The sequence below is a fragment of the Microcaecilia unicolor genome, chromosome 10 (assembly GCF_901765095.1).
Source record: "Microcaecilia unicolor chromosome 10, aMicUni1.1, whole genome shotgun sequence".
In the NCBI taxonomy this organism is placed as follows: Eukaryota; Metazoa; Chordata; class Amphibia; order Gymnophiona; family Siphonopidae; genus Microcaecilia; species Microcaecilia unicolor.
In genome coordinates, this window is record NC_044040.1 from 198,865,746 (window position 1) to 198,892,089 (window position 26,344).

Sequence of the window (26,344 nt, forward strand, 5' to 3'; positions counted from 1 at the left end):
AATTTTTATAGAATTAGGGGGTAAATCTCATCTGCTATTTGGATGCCCAGTCTTCCAACTTCCTAAGGTCTTCCTGCCATTTTTCACAATCTGCATACTTTTTAACAACTTTGAATATCTTTGTGTTGTCTGCAAATTTAATCACCTCACTCGTTGTTCCCATTTCCAGATCATTTATATATGTTAAATAGCACTGGTCCCGGTTCAGATCCTAGAGGTACTCCACTGTTTACCCTCCTCCACTGAGAGAATTGGTCATTTAACCCTATCCTCTGTTTTTTATCCATCAACCAATCCACAACAGAACATTGCCTCCTATCCCATGGGTTTTTAATTTTCTCGGGAGTCTCTCATGAGGGACTTTGTCAAACACTTTCTGAAGATCTACACTACATCAACCAGCTCACCTTTATCCATATGTTTATTCATGCATTCAAAGAAATGAAGCAAATTGGTGAGGCAATCTATGTTGACTCTGTCCTCCCATTAAACCATGTTTCTCTATGTGTTCTATGATTTTATTCTTTATAATAGTTTCCACTGTTTTACCCGGCACTGACATCAGGCTTACTGATCTGTAGTTTCCTGGATCACCCCTAGATGCTTTTGAAAACAGGTGTTACATTAGCCACCCTCCAATCTTCAGGTATTACAGATGATTTTAACGACAGGGTACAGATCACTAAACAGCAGATCTGGGTTGTATACCATTTGGTTCAGGTGATTTACTACTCTTTAATTTGTCAATTTGGCTCAATATATCTTCCAGGTTCACTGAGATTTCTTTCAGGTCCTCTGCCTCATTACCCTTGAAAATCATTTCTGGTACAGGTAGATCTCATACATCTTCTTCAGTAAAGACCGAAGTAAATAATTCATTCAATCTCTCTGTTAAGGTTTGTCCTCCCTGAGTGCCCCTTTTGCTCCTTTATGATTTAATGGTTCCAAGGATTCCCTCACAGGCTTTCTGCTACTGAGGTACCTGAAAAAGGTGTTACTATGAGTTTTTGTTGCCACGGCAAGTTTTTCTTTATATTCTCTTTTAGCCTTCTTACACTGCTTATGCTGCTTCTTATTTTCTTCATTCGGATCCTTTTCTCATCTTTGAAGGATGCTCTTTTGGCGCTAATAGTCTCCTTTACGTCACCTTTTAACCACTCTGGCAGGCATTTGCTCTTCTTACCACTTTAATTAATATGTGGATTACATCTGATCTGGGTTTCCACTATGATATTTTTAAACCATGGTCATGCCTGAATCACTGCAATGCCGGTGACTCCTCTATGAAGGGAAATGGTTCTTAAAGTAGACTGGGAAAGGAGAGAGACGGTGGGGAGAAGAGGAACAGATGCCGGACCATGGGGGCACCCTGGAGATGTGGGGCCCAGGGTAGTTGCCTTGTTCCCCCCCCCCCCCCCCAACGCTGGCCCTGACTTACATTTCTAGAGGTTTTACATCAGCTCTGAGACACACAGTGCTTTTTTTTTTGTTACATTTGTACCCCGCGCTTTCCCACTCATGGCAGGCTCATTGCGGCTTACATGGGGCAATGGAGGGTTAAGTGACTTGCCCAGAGTCACAAGGAGCTGCCTGTGCCTGACTGTGGGAATCAAACTCATTTCCTCAGTTCCCCAGGACCAAAGTCCACCACCCTAACCACTAGGCCACTCCTCCACTCTTGCTACTACTTGAGATTCTACATGGAATGTTGCTATTCCACTAGCAACATTCCATGTAGAAGTCAGCCCTTGCAGATCACCAATGTGGCCGCGCAGGCTTCTGCTGCTGTGAGTCTGACATCCTGCACATACGTGCAGGACGTCAGACTCACAGAAACAGAAGCCTGCGCAGCCTTCTACATCCATTCCATGTAGAATCTCCAGTAGTAGCAACATTCCATGTAGAATCTCCAATAGTAGCAACATTCCATGTAGAATCTCCAATAGTATCTATTTTATTTTTGTTACATTTGTACCCTGCGCTTTCCCACTCATGGCAGGCTCAATGCGGCTTACATGGGGCAATGGAGGGTTAAGTGACTTGCCCAGAGTCACAAGGAGCTGCCTGTGCCGGGAATCAAACTCAGTTCCTCAGGACCAAAGTCCACCACCCTAACCACTAGGCCACTCCTCCACTGTTGCTACTATTTGAGATTCCACTAGCAACATTCCATGTAGAAGTTGGCCCTTGCACATCACCAATGTGGCCGCGCAGGCTTCTACATGGAATGTTGCTAGTGGAATAGCAACATTCCATGTAGAATCTCCAATAGTAGCAACATTCCATGTAGAATCTCCAATAGTATCTATTTTATTTTTGTTACATTTGTACCCTGCGCTTTCCCACTCATGGCAGGCTCAATGCGGCTTACATGGGGCAATGGAGGGTTAAGTGACTTGCCCAGAGTCACAAGGAGCTGCCTGTGCCGGGAATCAAACTCAGTTCCTCAGGACCAAAGTCCACCACCCTAAACACTAGGCCACTCCTCCACAGAAGTGCTCGCTTCAGCCAAGACTTTAAACAGGATTAAATGAGTACTTTTCTTTAGTTATTCGTTTCCTAATTATGCCTCAAAAGTAAAAAAAAATCAAAAAAACTTTTTGCAAGCTTCACTAGTTAATTGGCACTGCTTATATGTGTAGATTTTTTTGAAATGTTGAAATCAGGACACACTTTAGTGGCTTCCTGGGAGCTTCTTTCAGTGATTGTACACTGAGCTCACTTTGCCTGTCAACTGCTGTACAGATGTTGTTTTCTCCCTGTATTTGTCCATTTAACTGAGAAAGCAACACAGTAGATGGAGTGAACCCAGGGCTTAATCAAACATATAAACAGCGAGTGACCGTACTCACTCGCAAATGCGCAGTAGAGACTTCCCTGTCTGTCCCGCCCCTGCATCAATACGTGATGACGGGGGGGGGGGGGGGGGGGGCGGGACAGAGAGGGAAACTGCGCGAAGGGGAGGGAACCGCCGAGGTCGCCATCGATACCCCCCCCCCGAGGTCGCCGCCACTGGTACCCCCCCGGAGTCGCTGCTGCCGCCACCCCTCCACCTGGCCGTCTCTTCGCTATTCAACTTACATCTCCGCAGCAGGCAGATCAGCTGAGCTGCCGTTGGCCTTCCTTCCCTGCCTGTGTCCCGCCCTCGCTGACGTTACGTCACACGAGGGCGGGACACAGGCAGAGAAGGAAGGCCGACGGGAGCTCAGCTGATCTCTGCCTGCTGCGGAGATGTAAGTTGAATAGCGAAGAGACGGGCCGGGTGGAGGGGCGGTGAACTCGGGGGGGGGGGGGGGAGGCGGGGGCGGCGACCCACCAGCCCGTTTTAACGGGCTCAACGGCTAGTTTGTACAGAAAAAGGAAGTGGGATTGTAGAGCTGCAGGAGGGGATGGGTGATAAGGTGTAGCTTATGTGCTTGCTTTGGGGGTGGGGGGAGCTAAAGGGTAAGGGAGTCATATTGGCAGTGGAAGAGGGGTAATGAATTCAACATTAATACCTATATTTGGGGGGGTGATTCATTCCCAAACTATGCTTATGGGTGGGTTAGGCCAGGGGCAGGAGCAACAGGAGAAGGGCTGGATAGAGAGTAGGGTGACTGTTCTCAGCTCTGCTCCTGGGTCACCCCTCCCCTCTCCTAAACACACTGAAGGTTGATATAGAGAATTATCTTCTTCAATGCTTGTTTTCACCTCACTTTTCTGTTCCTCTGTAGATACCAGTGGAGCCATGTCTCGGTAGAGCAATTCTTTAATCCAGAAGTGCAGAATCCTGCCCGTCAATGGGCCTGATATTCTAGGTAACTGACCTATGCAAATTAACCTGATACTCAGACAAAATGTACGCAGATAAACCTAATTGTACATAGGGTGAAATCCAGGCCGTTTCATATCTTGAGAAGATCACATATTTCTGCACAGCTGTTCCCAAATCTGACCTGGGATTTTCTGGAAGGACATCACAATGAATGTTCAGGAGAGAGATCTGCATCCTTGTCTCCGTTGCATCAGATTTCTCTCATGCATATTTTTTGTGGAAACCCTGGAATCCCAACTGGCTGGTGATCATTGTTTAGTACAGTGGCTCCCAAACCTGGTCCTGAAGGCACCCCAGCCAGTCAGGTTTTCAGGATAGATGGATTGCCTCCACCTAATGCAAATCTATCTCGTGAATATTCATTGTGGATATCCTGAAAACCTGAGTGGCTGGGGTGCCTCACGGATTAGGTTTGGGAACCACAGGTTTAGTATTATCATACCTTATTCCAGTGGATCCCATTCCTGTGTATTACATTTTTAGAACTCTGTTTATTTCAGTGGTGTAGCCAAGAGTGGGCTTGGGTGGGCCCAGGCCCACCCACTTTGAGCTCAGGCCCACCAGTAGCAGCACACCTATGATGTGGCCAGCAGAGATTCCCAAGCTGAAAACTCCCAACAACTGTCCCTCCTGCATACCTTATAAATAGCAGATCTTAGCCTGCAGGAAGCAGCGACTGATACATACTGCTTACACTGGCCCCACAGCCTTCCCTCTGACATATTCCTGCCTATGCGGAAACAGGAAGCTGTATCAGTGGGAAGATGTCAGGTTTTCAAGGCAGAAACTAAGTTCGTGAGCCCTTGGGCCACTGCCGAGAAGTGGCAGTGGCAGGCAAAATCACCCCACACCAGAGACAAGGCAGAACTCTGACAGAAACAGCTAGACTTCACCTGCACTTGACCGCCCTTCCCCAGGAGTTGAGCCCCTGGGTGCAGGCGGCTGGCAGGACTTACCGGACAGAGCAAGAACTGAATACCAACTAGGCTGAACAGAGACTAAGGGTCAGAGGGGAAAGAAATAAACATGGGCCGCAAGGCAGGAAACAGGGTAGGACTCACAGACAGACAATACTACACAAAGCAGGAAATGGACACGCTAAAGGACAGGAACTGAAAGCTGCCAAGCAGCCACTAAAACAGGGTACAAATACTGACAGACAAGAGACAGGACTGAAAGCTGCAGAGCAGCCACTAAAACAGGGTACAAATACTGACAGACGAGACAGGACTGAAAGCTGCAGAGCAGCCACTAAGCCAGAACACAGACAGAAAAGAGTCAGGACTGAAAGCTGCCACGCAGCCACTAAGAAAGAGACACAGACAAACAGAAACTAGACCAAGGATACAGACCAGAAACAAGACTAGGAAATAAGCAATAAACCTAAGCTAAACTACACACAGACTAACTAGAACCGGACAAGAAACTCAAACAAGAAACCAGACTAGGCAGAAGTGCAACAAAGCACCAACAAACCAGGGACCTTAGACGATGCAAAGGCCAACACAGAAGTTTCCCGGTGATTAATAAAGCCCATCAGCGGCTGAAGTTCAGCTGCAGGAATCACAAGGCAGCTACGGGTGCTGTTCAGGCAGGGTGAGGAGAGCACAGACAAGGAAACAGTCACCATCGTGACAGAAGATGTGGGGCCTACATGAGTAGTGTGTATTAGTTGCTCCTCACTGAAAATCTGAAATTTAAAAGGTGTGCAGGGGAGGAGGGATATTTGAGAAACCATATGGCATGTAGGCGAGAGGAGAGACCAAATCACCTATGGGATGGGAAGGGATTCTTCTGCCTACCCATCTTGGGCCCAGGCCCACCCAAAATTGGGTGTCTGGCTATGCCTCTGGTTTATTTTCCACAGTTTTGTGTTGCCTCTTTTTTTTCTAACTACTATAGCAAATATCCATACACTGACACCTATAATTTTGGATTAGGCACCGTGATACCATGGAATCTTTTACTGTTGACTAATCAGAAGGGTTTATTGCTCTAATCTGTTGTTTTTCAGTGAAATTCCCAACTGCTTAAAATGGATGTGCAATCAGAAGCGTACAGATAGCAGAAATGTTTAGATGACAGGAAATCTATGTGCAGACTGATGAAAACAATGTGATGGGGCAGCAGAAAGAGTTATGTGAAACAGTTCAATTACAGCAGAATATTATGAACACATTATGGAGTCCATTTGTTTCCTTTTCATGGCCACTGACTGGCCTCTTTCAACTTAGCAGCAGATATATCACGTATTTATTCCACAACAACATACATGATAGCACAACAGTGGCGTAACCAAGGGTGGGCTTGGGTGGGGGTTCAGGCCCACCCAGTAGCAGCATACATATGGGGTGGCTGGCAGGGATCCCCAAGCCCCACCAGTCGAGAACTCCCAACAAGTGTCCCTCCTGCATACCTTGTAAGTAGCAGTGAGCAGTGACATACATATGGCTTGCACCGGCCCCACAGCCTTCCCTCTGATGTATTTCTGCCTAGGCAGAAACAGGAAGTTGCATCAGAGGGAAGGGTGTGGGGCCAACATGAGCCGTGCGTATTAGTTGCTGCTCGCTGCTGGTGAAAATCTGCTATTTAAAAGGTATACGGGAGAGGGGGGATGTTTGAGAGACCATATGGCATGCAGGCGAGAGAAGGAGAGACCAAATCACCTATGGGATGGAGCGAGGTTCTTCTGCCCACCCATCTTAGGCCCAGGCCCACCCAAAATTGGGTGTCTGGCTACGCCCCTGTAGCACAAGCTCCCTTATGTACTACTTGAATGTTTACGGGGCAAAACCAAGCACACGGTACTCAGTGCTTTTTAAAATGCTGTCTGCTGTGGGCTTTTCTATAACTGGATATTCAGTTCTGTGCTGTACCTGTATACTGGCCCTGAATATCCAGGTTTTTGGCACCTACCTGCATGTGACTGGCTACTAGAAAAATTCTGTCTGGTACCCAGATAACTAGCTGGATGAAGTTAGGAAACTTTACGTAGATAGTTGTCTGGTTAGCAGATGGAAAATCATCATTTTATAGAATAGGCTTAAATTTCCATGCGGTATATAGAATTACGCCGAGTGCCTCTCCAAACGACCAAATTTAGTTGTGGCCATTTACACCATGTTTTACTTGGTGTAAATCCTGACACCTAAATTAGGTGCAGAGCGGGTGTGGTCTATAACAACGTGCATAGATTTTAGAAACACCCATGCCCCACCCCTGGCCATGCCCCCTTTTCACCAATGCAACTTAGAATTTATATGCACTATCTTATAGAATATGCTTAGCGAGTTGTGCGCGTAAATCTTAATTAATGCCAATTAGTGCTGATAATTGCTTGCTAACATCCAATTAACAGTGCTGATTAGCTAGTTAAACAATTAAGTTACCTGCATTTTTATAGAATATGCTTCAATAGAAATGAAGGCGTGATATACAGAATCCCTGGGTATATCCCTGAGGCAGACCAACCTGAAACATAGTAACATAGTAAGTGATGGCAGAAAAAGACCTGCACGGTCCATCCAGTCTGCTGAGGAGGAAGGAGGTGTTTTAGAGAGCTCTGCTGACTTCCAGTGGAAAGGGAGTGAGACCTAGCTCCCTCCCCAAAGATGAGGAGGGTCCCTGGGGAGAAGGCCTCAGGAAAGTCCCAGGCTATGGGGCCTCCTGGGGCCCGGGACCAGAAGGCCGAAAGGAGTGGCTCTCTCCCTGGTTTGACTACCGGGAGAAGGGAAAGGAGTCCAGTGGACCGAAGGGAGAAGCAGCCCAGTGGAGGCCACCAGAGCAGTTCCCCCTCCATGGCCCAGCTTGCGGAAGGTAAGCGAGAAGACAGTGGAGGGGGGAGGAAGATAGTACAGGCCCCAGAAGGGCGCTTCCAAGGAAGGGAGAAGGAAGAGGCGATGGAAGTTTGCCAGAAGCCTTTGCTGGAGGCAGCTGAGAGTGAGAATGAGGAGAGTGGATCGTCAGATGAGGAGTTCCTTGAAGTGAGCTATGACCCTGATGATCCAGCAAGTAGTGTGGTAAATATTGTAAGACGAATTAAGCTGGTGGAAAAAGAAGTAGTGGAGCTAGGAAAACGTCTGAAAATGGCAAGAACTATGTGTAAATTTGCCCCAGCGGAGCACAGACAAATGTATGTTAAAGAGGAAGCCCGGATATCAAAGTTGTTGGGGAAAAAAGAACACTTGTTGAACTGTTTAAAAAAGGGCTCTGTGAATCCTTTGAGGGAGCTCTATGTTAACCGAGAAAGGATGGCTTCAATACCACAGTCTGGGGGTTCAGGAACACTACAGTTGCAGCAAGCTTCAGTGTCTTCAGCAGCATTAGACTCAAAAGAGTTGTCTGGGTTCAGAGGTGACCCCACTTTAAAATACATGAGACAGTTGGCAACACAGTCTAGAGCACTTACCCAGCAGCCAGAGGATAAGGAGGCAGCGGCAGGACATGGCTCTGAGGTGGGGGCTGGAGTAGAGATCCTACCTGTGGAGGGGAGGACAGAACTCAGTAACTTCTCAAAACTCCAGATAATGGAGGCAGCAGAGGGAGACGCAGGTAGCAGCCTGTTTTCTACAGAGGTGGTGGTCGAAGTCTCAGAGGGCTTACCTGCAGTTGTGCAAACAGCAGAGACAGTTGCCGTGAAGGAAGCCCTGTTGGAAAAGGGTCAGCAGAGGCAGACTCCGGTATTTTTGGCCGGGTCTGCAATGACTGAAGTGGAAACCGAAGCAGCATGGCATCTGGAGAAGCCCCGCCCACGAAGTCCGGGAGCAGGGGAGGTCTTCCCTGAGCATGGAGTAGCTGGCGGTTTACAGGAGAGGGGTCGGAGAGAGAGGAATAGGAGCGGGCAGCAGCTGGGAGCTCATTTGACCAGCTGTCCATTACAAGAGGTGAAATCGGGGGGTGCTAACAGCCAGCCTGTGGCGGAATCAGGAACAGACAAGCCATGCCCCCGGGAAGCGCCAGCCATTGGGAGAACGCAGGAGGGACTGCACCAGAAGCAAGGGGGAAGTAACCCGATTGTTGAGAGACTTTCGTTGACTACAGAAGTGGACATGGCAAGTCTAACAGATGTGCAGCGGGTGGTGGAGCAGACCTGCCAGCAGGACGGCTGGGAGCGAGGAGCCAAGGGGAGCGGCGGAGTTCCGGAGGCTTCGCCCCTGGTGCCGGAGGTTGGAGGGAGTTCGGGGGCAGAGCGAGCAGGGAGTCTGGTATCGCCAGCTGCAGACCTGACTGGGCAGGTGCCAGAGTATCGCCAGGAGACAGAGGAGAGGAGGCGATTAGCCCAGAGGCTGGAGCCTGCAGTGGCAGGGACGAGCAGGGACGTTCCAGGAAGTGGTGATGGGCAGGACAATCAGTTGGAGGCAGCCCAAGCCGCAGAACTGACTATGGACGTTGCTGGATGTTTGTCTGAGAGGGAAGGGGACGGGGGACAACGGGAGGGGGAGGGGGCGGTGGATATTGAGGAAGGGAGAGGGATGAGGGGAGGGGCAGAGGGACAGAAGGGGGGGGAGGCAGAGGGAAGGGCTGGAACAAGTGTGGAGGGGGGGCGGTGGGGGCTGGGGTCCAAGTCCTTTGCGGCAGTAGTCCAGGGAGGGGGAAGGAGGGAGGGGGGGAGATCGGGTGGTTTTGAGGGCCCAGGGAGGGGTTGGGGGGGAGCGGGGACAGGGGGTGGACAGCTGCCTAAGCGGCGAAATGTGGTACAGCTCAAATGGATAGGGGAGGGGGCAATGCCCTCCAGGGATCGGGTCTTGAGGCTGGTGATGGGGATGGGGTTTATACCCGAGGACTTTTACGCATGTATACACCCCATCAACATCCCAGAATATGACTTGAGCTTCATGACCCAGAGGGGGATGGAAATATTCTGGGAAAGGTACGAGGGGGTGAGGGGAAAGGGGGAGTGGCGGGACCTCAGGGCCATTCCAGTCAGCAAGCCGGACCTGGTGCAGATCACCCTGCTCGTGAGAAATGAGTCTATCTCTGGGGCAGATTTAGCCTACTGGCTACAGAGGTACGCGGAGCTGAGATCCCCACTTACAAAGTTACCGGATCCAAGCAGGGTTTGGGCAGGAGGTTGGGGAGCCCTGGTCAAATTGAGACAGGAGAGCCATGTGGTCCAGCACATTCCTTCGGCTGCCTTTATCGGTCGTGACAGGATACTGTGCTTTTACAAGGGGCAGCCGCGGCAGTGCTTCAGATGTGGTTCGTTTAGGCACTTCAGCATGTCATGCCCAGTGGTAAAGTGTGGAAGATGCGGGGATCAGCATGCCACAGAGGACTGCACCGCGATCAGGTGCAACCTCTGCGGCGGGTTAGGCCATGCATATCGGAACTGCCCTAGGGCGGCCCATAACGAGTGGGATATGTGGGGGAAGGGACGGGGAGGGGGGGTAATGGAGGAGGGGATAGGGCAGGGGGTGATAGGCAGGGAGGGGCAAGGGGGGGAGAAGGAGGGGATGCAGGAGGGGGGGCGGCAGGGGGCTGGGTCAGGAGTGGAGCAGGGGGGAGAGGGGGAGTGGGTACAAGTGCCACAGAGGAAAGGGAAGTTTCGGAGGGGGGGGGAAAGTAGGGGTGGGCAGGGAGGGGTCGCTGCAGGGGAAGAGGGGGGGGAACAGATTTCAGGTGTTGGAGGAGGAGGAGGAGGATAGGGAGGTTGGGAGGGAGGAGGAAGAACAGGGGGAAGGAGAAGAGGTGGAGTTAATGGAGGAAGAGGGGGCGGCAGGGGGGATTGGAGAGGGCAAACGGAAATATGAGGAAGCACTGGAGGAGGGTACTGGTGGTAGGAAGAAGGGCGGGAAGGCTCTGGGGGGAGGGGGAGGGGTGAGGGAGGAGGAAGAGGGAAGGGAGGGAGGGAGGGGAAAGGGGAGTAAGAGGAAAGCTGAGGGGGCCGGGCAGGTGGTGAAGGCCCAAGTGCAGGCTTGGGGGGACAGAGTGGAGCTAGAGGAGGATCTGGAGGACTTGGAGGACTTGGGGGAGGTGGAGGACTCAGAGGAGGAGGTAGGGGGCGGGGGTGAAGAGGGGAGAGGGAGGGATCAGGGGGTGGGTCCGGATAGAGCAAAGAAGAAAGGAAGGAAGAAAGGGGGAGGGGGGGGTAAGGTGCAGACAGGACGGCTGCGGGGGGGGGAGGGGGATCTGGCAGGGGATGATGTAGACCGCATAGCAGAGGACCTGCTTCAGGGTAAGAAGGGGGTATCCCAGGAGATAAGGAAAGAAGTTGGGAGTGAGCAGACCCGTGACTCGCAATGAGGATGGCAGGCTTAGTGTTGACATTTGCCACGCTGAATGTGGCCAGCATCGCCTCTCCGAAGAAGCAGGGTTTAGCGTATGACTGGTTCGCGAGGGTCCAAGCAGATTGCTTCCTGCTCCAGGAGACTCGGCTGCGGTCCATTGAGGTGATCAGGCGGGCAAGGCGGGCCTGGAAGTGGGGTCCCTCGGTGTGGGGGTTGGCGGGGGAGAGGTATGGTGGGGTGGGGATCTTATTTAAGTCCCACCGGGTGAATATTCAGCGAGTGGTGGAGCTGGGGGTGGGGAGATGTCTTGTTGTGGATGCGATTTGGGAGGATAGAGCACTGAGGGTGGTGAATGTGTACGGGCCCCAAAGCAAGAAGGAAAGGGTGCTCCTCTTTGGGAAGATCAAGCCCTACCTATACACTTCGCGCCAAGTAGTCTGGGGGGGAGATTTTAACACCATATTGCGGAAAAAGGATAGTGGGGGACGATCGGTACAGGTGGGCTATGACGGGGTGAGGCTGGCAGGGATCATGCGGGAGGCGGAGCTGGTAGACGCGCATGTGGCCTTCTGTGAGGAACAGGAGGGGTTCACGTTCTTTCGAGGGCAGTGTAAAAGTAGAATCGATAGATTCCTGGTAAAGAAGGGGGTTTGTCTGGGGGGTCCACGAACCGTGGACGTGGACTTTTCAGACCACCACATGGTCCTCCTTCAGGTGGGGGGGGCGGCAGCGCAGAGGCCAGGGAGGGGGTTATGGCGACTAAATTTAAAGTGGTTAGGTAGCGAGCAGGTGCGGGAGGAGTACCGCCGGTTTTTGGAAGATCAGGTGTCAGTGCAGGGGGCATTTCAGTCATTGGGGGAGTGGTGGGATACAGTGAAAAGACGAACGCGGGGATTCTTTCTCAGACAGGCGAGAAGGGAGGGGAGGGAAAGGACAAAGTTGGGCATGGCAATAAAGAAAAAGAGGGACACATTGATTTCACAAGGGGGGAGGGAGGAAGAAATACATGATCTCCAAGCACTCCTGGAGCAGGTACAGTACAACCGCTACACCTCCTTGGTGTATGAGCGGGACTTCGGGAAAATGTGTAGCCCGGACCCCTTCGCATGCTGCCGGGAGCGGAGGGCGCGCAGGGTGGTGGAGGGGGTGCGGGATGCACAGGGGGTCCTGCAGGACACCAGGGAGGGGATTCTGGGGGCAGTGAGGGACCACTTTGCGGCGTTCCTTTCAGCCCAGCAGATTGATATGGAGCAGATGGAGTGTTATGTGGAAGGAACCCCGGGGATAGGTCACGGGGGACCCCAGCTTCAGGCCCTCTTGAACCCGTGGACAGAACAGGAGGTGGAGGAAGCCATCGGGGCGCTCCACAGGAAGACCTCGCCGGGGCCGGATGGGCTAACAACTGAGTTCTACCAGGCCTTTAAGGAGCAGCTGGTGCCGATCCTGGTGAGGGTATGGGGGGCAGCCCAGTTGGAGGGTTCCTTGCCTAGTTCCTTGACAGAGGCGGCTCTTATCCTACTAAGTAAGGGGAAGGACCCGGCGATGCTGGCCAACTGGCGGCCTATAGCACTGCTTAATACGGATCGAAAAATCTTTGCGCGAATGCTATTCCAGAGAATGAGGCAGGTGTCTGGGGATTTGCTAGCAGCCTCGCAAGCATGTGGGGTTAAAGGGAGAGGGGTCTTGGAAGCTGCAGCGTGGGTGCGGGAGGGGGTAGAACGCAGTAGAGTGGGAGGGCATGGTAGGCTGTTGGTAACACTCGACCAGGAAAAAGCGTTTGATAGAGTGCAGTGGGGTGTCCTATGGAGCATTCTGGAGCGCTATGGGTTTCCGAAGGGTTGGATAGAGCAATTACAGCTACTCTATCGGCATGCGGGGTGTTTTCCCCTGGTTAACGGGTGGAGAGGGCAGGGGTTTGAGGTAGGGGCAGGGGTCCGACAGGGGTGCCCACTCAGCCCGCTGTTGTATGCATACGCCATCGACCCTTTTATAAGACGGCTGGAGAAGGGGGGGGCGGAGGGGCTGGAAGGGGTGGAGGTGGGGGACAATAACCAGTTAAGGGTCGTGGCGTATGCAGATGACGTTACAGTGTGGGTAGCGGACCGGAGGGAGGGAGGTAGATTGCAGAACCTGATCCAGGAATACTCGCAGGCAACAGCGTCGCAGGTCAATTTTCAAAAGTCCAATAGCCTGTGGGTTGGGGATCAGGGGCTGCAATTTGAGTTGGGAGGTAGGTTTCCTACAGCTGTGGAACGTATACGGGTCTTGGGAATATACTTCGAGAAGGGGGATTATAGGCTCTACAACTGGGATAGGTGTCTCCAAGAAGTGAAGGGGAGGGTGGATAGATGGAAGGGGTGGAAAATGACCATGGGGGAGCGGGTACAGCTCATCAAGGCACACTTAGTTCCTTTGTTTCTGTTCGTCAGTTACATCTGCCTGCTGCCGGAGAGCCGGTACACGGCCTTGTATGGGGTGTTCTTCCGGCTGCTCTGGGGCAACAGGACGAATCCGGTAAAACGGAATGTTACCTATCTGCCTAGGAGGGAGGGGGGGGTGGGCATGATAAACCCAGTCCTGTTTTTCAGCGCTTTGTTCCTGCAGTTCAATCTGGGGAGGGCGGTAGGGCGGGAGCCACCGGGGTGGGCTAGGAGTGTCCTGCAGTGGTGGCCGAGATATTGGGACCTATGGCGGGAGGGGGGGAGGGTAGTGGCACTGCGAAGGGGGGCTCCGGGGGGGGTGAGTTATTGCAAGACCCTAGTGAAATTGGTGAGGGTGTGGGGGCTGACGGTGGGGGAGGTGAAGGCAGGACAACGGGGGCTCTGGACGGACAGAGTACGGGCGCAGGTGTTCTCAGCTCCTCTGGCGCTGAGGGACGCGCCGGCCCCACGGATGCAGCAGGGGTTACGGTTGATTGCTTCGAACCGCATCCCGGTGAAGTATAAAGACCTGGCGTGGCTGTCCTTTCACGGTAGACTGTACGTCCGAGGAAATTTGAAATATCGCAATGTGCGGGATAGAGGGTGCCCACGGGAGGAATGTGCTGGAACTGAAGAGACGATGGAGCATTTCCTGGTGAGGTGCCCATTTACAGTCCAGGTCTCTGACCGGGTTTCCTCGTTGCTGCAGATCCCCAGTTTCCGCAACTACAGCTATGCGGACTGGGTGTATGGCCCAGAGGGTGGAGAGGGACGCGGGGATCCGGTAACACGCTTTCTGATTTCGGTGATATTGCGGTACTGCCTCTGGATGGCGCGCTGCAGGGTGTCCCTGTACCAGGAGGTCCGGCTGGCGGAGGTAGTCAGCTGGGATGTGGTAAGGGCGGTGCAGGAAGCGGCGAAGTGGGAAAGGGTGGAAAAAGGGGTGGGGGTGGCTTCGAGGTGGTGGAGACACGTGAGGCTTAAGCCGCCATGAGGGGACATGCTTCCCAGGGGATTGTGTGCCAGTTGTCTGAAGGGGTTGTGGGGGGTCGGGGGGGGGGGGTTGATCCATTGTATTATTGAGGAGGGGGTGTACATAGATAGGCAGACCATGTCTAGCTAGGAGCCTGGGGTTTGATTTGCATGTCCGGTTTTTTTCTTTGGTCTTTCTAATAAACAGTTTCCACTGTACTATTGAGGAGGGGGAGGGGGTGTACATAGATAGGAGGACCGTGTATAGCTAGGGGCTTGTTTTTGATTTGTATGTTATTTGTTTTTAGTTTTTTCCAATAAAAAGAGTTTTCCAGTCTGCCCAACAAGATAACTCATATGTGCCACTTTTTGTGTATACCTTACCTTGATTTGTACCTGGATGGCTGTTGGTTCCTAGATGTTTGGTGCAACTTTCAAGATAAGTAAATGTCTATGTTAGCACAGACTTTTTATTGACTGTTTTAAATGTGGTTTTTACGATTCATTATGGATTTTAGCCACTACATATTTTTTGTGCTAAGGTTTTGTGTTATTTTCTATAACTCACATGAGAATTATCAATTTTCTCAGATGTTGACATGTTAAGGGTTCCAACATTGTTTATGGAGCTGTTTCTCTTTTCTGAGGGTCTGCAATCTATGGAGTCTTTACTAAGTTGTGGTAAAAATTGGCCTTAGCACACCCTTACATGGGTCTTTCCTGCATGTTAAGGCCATTTGGGGGAGAAAAGCGACTGGGGAAAAGGCGGCACCCCCCCCCCCCATAATCTCTCCAGTAGAGTGCTGCTCAATTGCAGCTGTTTCCCAATTCCTAAATATACTTAGTAGCAGCTATAAGTCCTAAAGTTGATCTTTTAAGATACTAGACATTTACAGGGGCATTCTATAAATGGTGCTTAAAACTGCATGTGCAAATTTGGGCACATAACGAGCCTGTTAGTGCCGATAGTTGGGTGCTAATAATCAATTATTGGTGCAAATTGGAACAATCCAGATTTACACACGCATCTTGCTAAGCGCTATTCCATAAAGATGCATATGTAAATCTTTTAGCATGCAACTGAAAAGGGGGCGTGGTCATGGGAGGGGAGTGGGCGGGTCAGAGGCACTCACATAAGATGCATGCATTATTGTAGAATTTGGGAGATCCATGCCTAATTGAAGAACTTGGATTTAGGCCAGGGTCAGTTGGTGTAAATTCTCACTTAAAAGTTGGGCATGGATCCTGGCCCTAGGTGCTAGTCTATAAATAGTGCCCGTTTACAGAACAGCACTCAGCGTGCAATTTGTAAACGGCGTGTAACTTTGGACACCATTTACTGAAGTTAGGGTGTCTTTTACTAAGGCGCGCTCACGTTTTTAGTGTGCGCTGGAATTGTGGGCACGCTAAATGTTAGAGGCACCAATGCATTCCTATGGGCGTCTCTAATGTTTAGCGCGCCCACAATTTTAGCGAGTGCTAAAAACGTGAGCGTGCCTTAGTAAAAGACGCCCTTAGTCCTCTGTCCCCTTCTAAAACGGGGAATAAATGTCTATGATCTTGCCACACTTTTTGTCCCGCCCAAGTCAAGTCCAGTCCGCACCCCCTTGCCATTTGCATGCACTTGGGTTTGATATGTTCATGTCCCCGCTTTGTAAAATGGGAACTTAAACGTTTATGCAAGATAAACAGTTAAGTGCCATTTTATAGACGTAATCAGACACAAATAGGATTAGGCCTGAACTTGGTTGAGTATTTTTAAAAGCTGCAATAAGAAATAAATACAGAAATAAATAAATATTCTCTCTGTAGACTGCACCTCCCTTTTGTAAGCTGCATATGTACCAGCTAAGTTAAAGAGAAAGGATAGGATTGCAACAGGAGTTGAGCAGAGATGGGTCCGCTGTTGATTTGGCAAAACATGGTGCATTAGATGCCTTTCAGCAGAAAATATTTTACCTTTTGAATTTTATTCCATACACGTTCCTTATTGCTCCTCTTTCCTTCGAGGCTGTCCATGGCATCTGCCATTAGTGATTGCAGCTGTGGCACCAAGATAAAAATTATCAGAGTGGAATTCACACGGAAATAACTTCTCTAAATACACAGATTAAAACCCAATTAAAAAATCATTTGTATGCTGGTGATTTTATTACTCATCTTTCACAGAAGGGAGCACTGTCATCTCGTCTTTACTGCGGCCATTGCAAAAAAATGTCATGGCAGGTATGAAGTACTTAACCACAAGCGGGATCTCTTAGAGAATGCCATTTGGGTTTGATTATACATTTCATTATGCAAATATGCCTTGTCGTGCTCGGTACTCTGCTGAATGAATGCGTTTCCAAATTTTCAGAGGTGGGCAACCACGGTCCTTGAGGGCCATAACCCAGTCGGGTTTTCAAGATTTCCACAAGGAATAAGCATGAGATCTATTTGCACAGAATGGAAACAGTACATCCAAATCAATCTCATGCATAGTCATTGTGGAAATCTTGAAAACCCAACTAGATTGTAGCCCTCAAGGACCGTGGTTGCCACTCTGCGTAATAACGTAGAACAACCTGTAGAAGCAAAGTCTACAACCATGGTTTTTTCAGGAGAGCATGGATGAACACTCATCAGATATTTGCACACTCCAAAGTTCCCAAGTAACAAACATAGCTGAAAATGTTAAAGAGATTTGCTTCCTTTTCATTCATACTACCAAAAAAGGACATTCAGACTGTAATGGTGTACTCCTGTGCAGTGGCATAGGAAGGGGGCGGGGCGGTGGGGCGGTCCGCCCCGGGTGCACGCCGCTGGGGGGTGTCGGCGCCTCGCTGGTCCCTTGCTCTCTCTGCCCCGGAACAGGTTACTTTCTGTTCCGGGGCAGAGAGAGCAAGAAACCAGTGAGGCGCCGACACCCCCCCCCAGCGGCGTGCACTCGGCGGATTGGCCCTCCCCTCACCGCCTTCCATGTATGTTCTCGCGGGCGGGCGGGGGGGGGGGGGTGCGAAGCGGCGACCCGCCCCGGGTGTCAGCTGCCCTCGTGACGCCACTGCTCCTGTGAATGATTTTCTGCACACCTCTGAGGTTCATAAACTAGTGACAATCGTGAATGACATGATGCATCCACTATTTTGCACTGTGGGGGTGATTCTGTAAGGAATCACCTAGTTTTAGGTGACATGCAGTGTGTTTTTCTAGCAAAAAAGGTGCCGGTACTCAAATGTCAGGTCACCCTTCAGGGGTGGGGTGATCACTGAGGGACCCACCCCACAATAGCCAGGCCCCCTGCAACCAGTCACAGAATCTATGACAAGGCAGAATTGGTGTGTAGAGCCTTTCATTAAAACCTGGGGACCATGGGTCAATTTTAGCAGTCAATGGAAAAGGTGCCGGGACTCAGTACCCTCAAGTACCCCCTCAAAAAAAGCCCTACATGTATGTGCATAAATGTGAACACACATGCATAGAAATGAGCAGTTTCAGCCTAAGGAGCTGCAGTGGGAATGAAACCTGGTTCCCAGGCCACTGCACTCCTCGACTCCAGTAGCCAAATAGTATGCAAATAGGTGGTTGCTTGCAAAATAAAGTACACTGACATGGGAGAATTCACTGGATACATATGCACATGGTTTCTTGCTAGTACAGGTCTGAGCACAGTAAAATTAGAGTTGGAGGAGCCTACATAGCCCATGCTTCTGTGCAAATGCTGGAATGCTATGTGGAACATACATTTTTTGCATGACTGATATATCTGCACAAAATACCATTCCTGTACTTCCATCTATCTTAGGTTTGCCCTCACATCTTTCTTCATTGATCATTCCTTACTCTCTCAACCGTAATTTAAGGTCATTGGATGCAAATCGGCTGACCTGACCTTCACCCCAAAAGGCTCACTATGAATCCACGGATTCCTCTGCCTTTTTCTTTGTGGTTCCAAGACCTTGGAACGATCTCCACCTCCGTCAATCAGAGCCGAAGCTTTTTTGTTTCCAAAATGTAAACCACTTTTAAAAACTCACTTTTTTTTTCAGTGAGCTTTCGGGCCAACTGATTCTGTTACTTGAGAAGCAGAACCCATTTCTCTAAACAACTGAAGTGCCAAGAGACCTGTCTTTGCAGCAGCTGACACCCTATTCCCTGACCCTACCTCTTTCCTAGCCAACGAATGTTTGTTGACTGAATATCTGCTGTCCTAGTTATATTGGCCTTCCTTTTCGCCTCCTTTTTTTAAAACTCTTTTAGCATTTTAATTTTGTGAACCGCTTTGGCCAGCTCTGTTGTATTAGGAGTATATCAAGCTTTTAATAAAATGTAAACTCTGGGTGCTGTTCCAGTTTGTTGTGCTCAGACCTGTGCATGCAAGTCAGCACTCTGCTCTTTGTCCCAGCACCTGGGCTTCAGTGCTGTCTTTTTGCTGCTGTTTTTTTTTTTTTAACCCATGCTGTTTATAAAACCCTGAAAAATACTGTAGTTTTAGATACTCTACTAGGAAAGAATGAGCTAAACTTTTATACTTCCCCAGACCTGGTATTAAAACCCTAGTGTTGTGTCACGGTTTAGACTTCTACCTCATTACTATGGGATTTCAGGCCCTCTTTTACCAAGCTGCGGCAAAAGGGGGCCTGCACTGCCATCGGCACATGTCTTTCACGTACACCGAGGCCTCCTTTTACCACAGCGGGTAAAAGGGAAGTCTCTCTTTCCTACAGGAAATGGCTGTGTGGCAAGTGTCTAAAGTAAGGACTGCGATTTGGGGCTGATTGTACCTGATTAAAGTCTGATGTCTGTATTCGTACCAACTTGAAGACTTGTCTTTGGGTAAGAAATAAAATGTATCTATCTATTTAAACCTTTCTCTGTCTTTATTCTATCTTCTCTTTACCTTACATTTAGCTTACAAGGCACATCACATACACTCAGTCTCTGGAGAAACTTAGACAGATTTTTAATAGGCATTATCTGGGAACATAAATGGCTCAGAGTATACCTAGATCCAGGAAGACTGAAAGCAGTAGTTATGGGAATTAGAATTCGATTACAGCCCCTAATGCAAACCCAGAACAGACCTCCTTGTGATTGGGTGACAATGAAGGTGGGAGAAATCATACAGAACCTGTTATGTGAAATAGGTATCTTTAGTCCCCCGTGTGATCTGGAGTCAGAAAGAGGTCCAAGAGGGGGAAATTAAAACAGTGGTGACCAGCCGTACGCTGACCGTTCACTCTATCCTCCTTTCTCTTCTTTTGAACGCAAGAGGGGATACTTATATTGTGCGTTCAAATGTTCTATGTTATCTTTCTATCACTTTTTTCTCTTTTTCTTTCACCCTTCAGGGGTATTGGGCACCAATGTTCTGTCTGTCCTCACCCCTACTTTAAATACTCTTTTATTCTTTAGACAAGCAAAGCACTTCCTGCGTGGCTATTATGGGGGGGCGGGAGCCCTTACCGCCACCCATTGAGGTGGCGGTAAGGGCTCCCACGCTAACCCGGAAGGTAACCGATTACTGCCGGGTATGCTCCGGCGCTACAAAAAAGAAATATATTTTTGCACCACCGGCACGCTAGGGGTGGGAAGTACCACTGAGCTGCTGCGGTAACCTGGCGGTACTTCCTGTTTAGCGAACGGTAAGCCCGTGTTGGGCTTACCGCCGCTTAGCAAAAGGGGCCCTCAATGTGCTCTGAGCTGTTGTCTACACATTTTCTTCGCAAGATGAACTGGTAATTCCAGAACATTCTTGGAAAGGGAAAGGGAATGGGGCTTGATATATCGCCTTTCTGTGGTTTTTGTAACTACATTCAAAGGGGTTTACATAGTATATACAGGTACTTATTTGTACCTGGGGCAATGGAGGGTTAGGTGACTTGCCCAGAGTCACAAGGAGTTGCAGTGGGAATTGAACTCAGTTCCCCAGGATCAAAGTCCACTGTGCTAACTACTAGGCTACTCCTCTACTAACAACATTCCATGTAGAAACCTGCCCTTGCAGATCAGCAATGCTGCTGGCCGGCCGCACAGGCTTCTGTTTCTGTGAGTCTGACGTCCTGCAGGACCTGCATGGCCGCATTGCTGATCTGCAAGGGCAGGCTTCTACATGGAATGTTGCTAGTGGAATAGCAACATTAACATTCCATGTAGAATCTCAAATAGTAGCAACATTCCATTTAGAATCTCAAATAGGGAAAGGGAAATGGGACTTGACATACCGCCTTTCTGAGGTTTTTGCAACTACATTCAAAGCGGTTTACATATATTCAGGTGCTTATTTTGTACGAGGGGCAATGGAGGGTTAAGTGACTTGCCCAGAGTCACAAGGAGCTGCAGCGGGAATCGAACCCAGCTCCCCAGGATCAGAGTCCGCTGCACTAACCAGTAGGCTACTCCTCCACTCCAAAGCACAAATATTGGTAAACGCGGAGTGGAGAGTGGCTGGCATAATTTAATCCTTTGGGTTCTTAGCACTTCCAGAAGCAGAGTGCTACAGGGACCACTTCAAAAACCTCTTTTAATTAGTTCATGTATTAATAAATGAATTGTATTCCAAAGAACAATTCAGTCTCCTTCCTTCTTGGTTTGCTGCTTGTGGAAGGTCAAAAGAATGCTTCAGAAGGATTGAAAAAAAAAAAAAAAAGCACACATACCAGTTCAGCATCCTGAGGACTGATATCCTGTAGATACGGAAGTGTGGCAAGTTCAGCCATGGCTTGATTAATCACCTGGGACTCTTCCTTCCCTCGCTGCGACTGACAGAGAAAACTGGCGTACTGCAGCTTTTCGATCACACCTGAACATGCAGAGAAAGTCCCCTGTCCTCTCGGCAAAAGCAAAGGTGTTAGAAGAGCAGCCCTGAAAAGCGACAGTTCTCCCCAGAGACCTCTGCCGGAAGCCTAGCGCTACAGATCCAGAACACACATTAAGGGAGCACTTCTGGGAATGACTGCTTCATAATATTCAGCCACAGAGCCATTCGTAAAGCAAGCACACTACAACCAGACAACACTCAGACTAGTAATAGTACAGTAAACCCTGCAGGACGCTAAAAATAATCAAGACAAGTTACTTTCCATCATGGCTTTCATAATATATCACAAATGTGCATTGTGTAATTCTGAATAAACCACATTAAACATGACTAATTTGTATATGGCTTAGCTAGTTTAAAATCCAGACTGGTTGCCTGACGTGCACCTGTATGTGTAGCCACCGGGCCGGGCCCCCTGCATTGAAATCACAGCGCCTCTCACCTCCATGTGAAAGTGCTGCAGGCAGCAGATCGCCTCCCTTCGGGCCTCCTTCCCTCCCTGTGTCCTGCCCTCATCTGATGTAACTTCCGTGAGGGCAGGACACAGGGAAGGAAGGAGGGCCGAAGGGAGGCGATCTGTTGCCTGCAGCGCTTTCACACAGAGGTGAGAGGCACTGTGATTTCAATGCAGGGGGCCCGGCCTGGTGGAGGGGGGGAGCGGCGGAGGCAACCTCCATGGGGGGGGGGGGGGGGGGGCGGGGGTCGTGTACAGGGACTCCTGAGGCAGGCCTTCACGGCCGAAACACGATTCGTGTCCAGTTCATTGCATATTTTTGAATAAAACTTCTGAGGTGAACTCTGAGTCCGTTGGATGTTTTTTCATATATCTTCTTTTGTGTCACCTTCGTTGTTTTTGCCTGCTCAGATTTGAGACCCAACAAACATAAAGTTTAATTTGAAAGATTTGTTTTTTCCCACATTTCAGGGGCCATTTTACTAAAGGGTGGCAAAATCTGGCAGAGTGCGTCCTAAGGTGGGACTTTCCCCGTGAACTAAGCCCATATTTTACGCAGCCTTTTGAAACTTTCAATTATTTTTGCAGGTTTTGCGCTAATGTTGTCATTAGCGCACGGTATCTGCAAAATGTTAATGCGGGAACACTTAACGCCCCTTATTGAGGAGGCAGTAAATGCTCTTCTGTTAACCCAGTGTTAACCAATTAGTGCACGTTAATCCTACAGAACAAATCATTACAAAAATAAAAAAGCTATTTGCCTCTTTGAATAATATATGATTTAGTTAATATACAGCCACAGTTTTGCATTTCAGCTTGTTAATTTGAAAGGCTGCTTCTGATCGCATACTTATCACTTCATTTTACCACTTCTACATTTTACAAAGAATCCCAAACCTTGAAGGCCATTAAAGAGCTTACAACGATGTCGAAATGCAAATGTTATATTCTAACATCTGACACTGGCAGTTGAAGGCTCATATCTGCTTTTCCTTTTTTGGGGGGAACGCACAGGATCATTACAGAAAATCTGCAAAAGAAGGCTTTACAAAACATTTAATAACATGCAACATTACCTGACAACCAAACAATCTGTGCCTTTCGAAACTGAGAGTTAGACATGCACAAACTGGTGTGTAAGATGTTTTGTAAGAGTACAGCTCAAAAATCAGTACCTGCAGTGGCGTAGCTACAGGTGGGCCTGGGTGGGCTGTGGCCCACCCAATTTGCACCCAGGCCCACCCAAAATTGTGGCTTTCTTGATGTGTGGCTGGTGGGAATCCTCAAACTCCACCAGCTAAAGATTTCCTCCTTGTTAGGCAGCCAGTGCTCTGCCACACACCAGCCCCTCTGCACGTGCTCAGTTTTCACCAGGCGGAAGCACTGAGCATGTACGGAGTACCGGTAGCGACATCTTGCTTCGGCTGTTTGGAAGAGCACTGGCTGCCCAAGGAGGAGGAAATCTTCAGCTGGTGCAGTTTGGGAATCCGCAGCAGCTCGGGTATTTAATATTTTGTGTTTGAGGGTATGGGGAGAGCAGAGTTGAGGGGGGCCCAGAAGGGGCTGAATTCCATGCCCATCCATTTTTGTCTCAGGCCCACCCAAGATTGGCTGTCTGGCTACGCCCCTGGCACTGACGCCAGAGGCATAGCCAGACACCCAATTTTGGGTGGGCCTGGGCCCAGGATGCGTGGGCAGAAGAACCCTTCCCCATCCCACAGGTGATTTGGTCTCTCCTTCTCTCGCCTGCATGCCATATGGTCTCTCATCTTCCCTCTCCCGCATACCTTTTAAATAGCAGATTTTCACCGGCAGCGAGCAGCAACTAATACACACTGCTCATGTTGGCCTCACAGCCTTCCCACTGATGCAACTTCCTGTTTCCGCATAGGCAGGAATACATCAGAGGGAAGGCTGTGGGGCCAGTGCGAGCAGTATGTATCAGTCGCTGCTTGCTGCAGGTGAAGATCTGCTATTTACAAGGTATACAGGAGGGATAGTTATTAGGCATTTTCAGCTGGTGGGGCTTGGGAATCCCTGCCAGCCACATCAAGGGTGGGCCTGAGCCCAGAGTGGGTGGGCCTGGGCCCACCTGAGCCCACCCTTGGCTAGGCCACTGACTGACGCACATCAAAGGCGCCATTATGACTAAGTGCTATTCTATAAGGGGCCCTTTTACGAAAAGGGTTGCCGCGTGGCAATCTGGAACCCACCGCTGGCCCAACGCGGGTGCTGGCAGTAGTTCCACCCCCCAGTGTGCGCCATTTCCTGTGCTAGCAGGAAATATTTCAAAACTATTTCCGCAGGGGGTTAGCCGGTGGTAATCAGGCTGTGCCGCGCACTGCCCGGTTACCACTGGGTTAGCGCGAGATCCCTTACCGCCACCTCAGTGGGTGGTAGTAAGAGCTCCCCCCCCCCTCCGAAATAGCCATGCAGCAAGTGTGAAGTTACCGCATGGCCATTTCTTTTTTTCAGCCTTTTTACATACTGCGGTAAAAAAGGCCTTAGCGCGCAGGTTTTGTGAGGTTGCAGTATTTTACAAAGAGGTTAGGCACCCCTGTGTTTATAAAAGAGGGTTAGATAAGTGCCTACTTGGCCTTCCAATCTGGGTAATCTGTTATGAAGTTACCCTCATACCTTCATAGTTTTCCCTCATTGGCATTTTCACTCCTTTCAGGCAAGCTAAGTGTTTACTAACTGCTAGTTTCCAAAAGGGCAGAAAGCCCATTATTTCTGAAGACTCTCTGTCTTCTAAAACAGGGGCGTAGCCAGACACACAATTTTGGATGGGCCTGGGCCCAAGATAGATGGGCAGAAGAGCCCCACCCCGTCCCACTGGTAATTTGGTCTCTCCTTCTCTCACCTGCATGCCATATGGTCTCTCAAACATCCCCCCTCTCCCACATACCTTTTCAATAGCAGATTTCCACCAGTAGCGAGCAGAAACTTATACACACTGCTCATGTTGGCCACACAGCCTTCCCATGATGCAACTTCCTGTTTTTGCATAGGCAGGAACACATCAGAGGGAAGGCTGTGGGGCCGGTGCGAGAAGTATGCATCGGTCACTGCTTGCTGCTATTTACAAGGTATGCAGGAGGGACAGTTGTTGGGAGTTTTTGGCTGGTGGGGCTTGGGGATCCCTGCCTGCCACATCATAGGTGTGCTGCTATTGGATGGGCCTGGGCCCACCCGAGCCCACCCTTGGCTACGCCACTGTAAAATAATCTCACTTAAAGAACAGCCTGAGAGGAATCACGGTTACGACTTTCACATGCTAATGCGATGTAAGCAGAAATATCTAAGACCCAAGAAAGGCAAAGGAATGTGTCAGTCAGGGGCTTTGGAACCCCTTCTATGCCAGGAACTATATAAACCAAGACAGGCTCTCATCATAAATACGGATACTTCACTCTCTTGTGGGGATCTGTATAGGGAAAAATTATTTTAGAAACTATACCCCTGATATTCATCTGGTGGCAGTCCATGATTTTTAAAACGCTAATCGTTGTTGGCTAAATTTTCCCCCGATATCCCCCGATTGGGGGATAATTTGGGCCAGACAGGCTGCTGGAACTTATGCGGGCCTGGTCAATATTCAGAGGACTGGGGGGATGGGGGAAGGAAAAATGGCTATTATCGGGGTGGGGGGGGGTAGAAGGGGGCCCAGGAGATTTTTTTTAACAACCCCTCCCCACAAAAAAAACAAAAAAATCCCAAAGTTATGCCAGCAGGACCCACACAGCTAGACTGACCAAAGTTAGGACAGTGTATATTACCAGCACCTGCATAACTCCAGGCTCCTCCCGAAAGCCGCCTTCATACCACCCCTGACCTGTCCCTTTTTGTTTGGTGGCAGTCAGAGGCGATATTCAGTGGCACTGCCCGCTTTAGTACCACTGAACATCGGGGGGGGGGGGGGAGGGGGGAGGAGGCGGCGACAAGCGATTTAAGCGGGCAGGAGCCTCCCTACCTGCTTAAATCACTTTGAATGTCGGTCTCCGTGTGTTTTCAGTTTGCTTTGCCTTTTTTGTTTGTTTTGCAAATTAATACAACTTTTTTTTTTAAATGTGAATTGGAACTTTTTTAACAAACTGACTATGTGCTAGTAAATGTACATCCCTGCTCTCTTGTAAATGCTGTGAAAAGTCACAAGAGCGAAGCGAGAATCATTTAGGACCTGTAGAAGTACCAGGTGGCAAATTCTGAAACAAAGGGTGTCATGCTTGACATTATTTTTTTCCTTTCTCAAAGGTGCTACTCCAGGCCCAGTGTGTGCTAAAAGCTAAGGAAGAGACAGACTGGGTATAAGAGAAATTATTGCTTTCAAGAATACCAAAGTGTGATGCCAGATGAGAGCTTGTAAAAAAGCATTTAGGAAACTATAAAAGGTGAGGTTGGATACATCATGCAGAGAGAAAGATCATTAGAGAAAGAGGAAGACCGGCAATGCAATGGATCGATAGGATAACAATAGCCATGGATGCCCCTCTGTCAACAATTAGCCCCCTCAGTGAAGACTGAACACAGCTCATGACAACTATCCATAGAGTCATCATGAGATGACATTAACTCAACAGCAGATAAACAACAAAAGATAGAGACATGAAGTCGTTTGCACGCATTCGGTTTATTTGGGCACTTGAAAAGTTTTAGGGGTCC

At 49.5% G+C, this 26,344-nt stretch overlaps 1 protein-coding gene across 1 annotated transcript in view; it reads right to left on the reverse strand.

Annotated features, from left to right (window-relative positions):
• SPATA16 (spermatogenesis associated 16) overlaps positions 1–26,344 on the reverse strand; it is a 178,622-nt gene that overhangs the window by 11,019 nt on the left and 141,259 nt on the right. The window contains exons 9-10 of the mRNA XM_030215677.1: positions 21,068–21,232; positions 16,392–16,475 (exon numbers count right to left, since the gene is read on the reverse strand). Of these exons, the coding sequence (XP_030071537.1) occupies positions 16,392–16,475; positions 21,068–21,232 (249 nt within the window). The remainder of the gene's footprint in view (positions 1–16,391; positions 16,476–21,067; positions 21,233–26,344) is intronic.